Source organism: Cavia porcellus, unplaced genomic scaffold (genome assembly GCF_034190915.1).
Source record: "Cavia porcellus strain 051 isolate PalLab524CR breed Dunkin Hartley unplaced genomic scaffold, mCavPor4.1 scaffold_8, whole genome shotgun sequence".
In the NCBI taxonomy this organism is placed as follows: Eukaryota; Metazoa; Chordata; class Mammalia; order Rodentia; family Caviidae; genus Cavia; species Cavia porcellus.
The window spans coordinates 17,226,156-17,227,340 of NW_026947491.1; the positions used below are offsets into that span (position 1 = coordinate 17,226,156).

Sequence of the window (1,185 nt, forward strand, 5' to 3'; positions counted from 1 at the left end):
AGCCCCTCTACAAACCCTGCCATGGAAAGACCATCATTAGTAAATGCAGTCAGCAGATCAGAAATTAATCTGGGCAGAAATATTCTAATGTTAACGATTCCCATATACACTGTGCTCAAAATCAACAAATCCTTCAGCGGGTTCAATTTCACTTAGTGTGGAAGAGTGACTACACCAGAAGATGCAGAAAAGTATCTCAGTGTCAGGAGTCAGCTTCTGATCACCCTGTAAAAAATCCCTCTCCCTGGGAATCACTAAAGCACTCTGCCCTGGGTCCCACCCTTATACCATCAGGACTCCTCTATGCAAAGCAGCCCGAGGTTCAGGATGAAAAGCCTGTTCTGGCTGAGCAGTCCCAGTCTCCTCCCACAGGAACCTTCACTGACCATGGAGTTCTTGGCTCTGCTTCTCTGCTTAGTAACAGCTCCCTGCAGTGAGTGTCTGAGGTTCATGAGAGGGATCTGGGCACAGGGAGCTGGGTGGTCTTGACTGATGGTGATGCTTTTGTCCTCAGGTGCCCTGTCCCAGGTGCAGCTGCAGGAGTCAGGACCGGGCCTGGTGAAGCCTTCAGAGACCCTGTCCCTCACCTGCATGGTCTCTGGATTTTCTTTAAGGAGCTATTATGTACACTGGGTCCCTCAGTCTCCAGGGAAGGGGCTGGAGTGGATTGGTACTATATGGAGTGATGGAAGCACAGATTATAACTCAGCCCTTAAATCTCGAGTGGGCATCAGCAGGGAAACTTCCAAGAGCGAAGTCTCACTCACACTGAGCAGCCTGAGCCTGGAGGACACGGCCGTGTATTACTGTGCAAGGGACACAGTGAGCGGACATCAGTGTGAGCCCAGACAAAAACCTCACTGTAGAGGCACTCAGGACATCAGGGGACGCTCAAGACACACTGAGCTCTTGTGAGGCTCAGGACCAGGTTCTGGTTCCTGGGCTGCTGTGGTTTTGCGTCTGTGGTTTTCCCTTCCTTCCGTGACTTTACTAAAGACACTGAAGTTTTGGCTTTCTAAAATTTTAATTATATTTATTTTTATTAATGCATGTTTGCAGTGCATGAAGTTTACAATCATCTTGGGGAGTGTTTGCAAGTGTGTAGCACAGCTTAATTCTTTTCTAAATCCTCTTGCTCTTCTCTTCTGTCTCTCTTCACTCTCTTCTCCATCTCCTTTCCCCAGT

At 48.5% G+C, this 1,185-nt stretch overlaps 1 gene segment (V, D, J or C); it reads left to right on the forward strand.

Annotated features, from left to right (window-relative positions):
• Nucleotides 1–375: 375 nt before the first annotated feature.
• On the forward strand, nucleotides 376–915 carry LOC134477206 (Ig heavy chain V region PJ14-like). The segment is given in 2 exon segments: nucleotides 376–433; nucleotides 515–915. Coding segments are annotated over 2 exon segments (447 nt in total).
• Nucleotides 916–1,185: the final 270 nt, after the last annotated feature.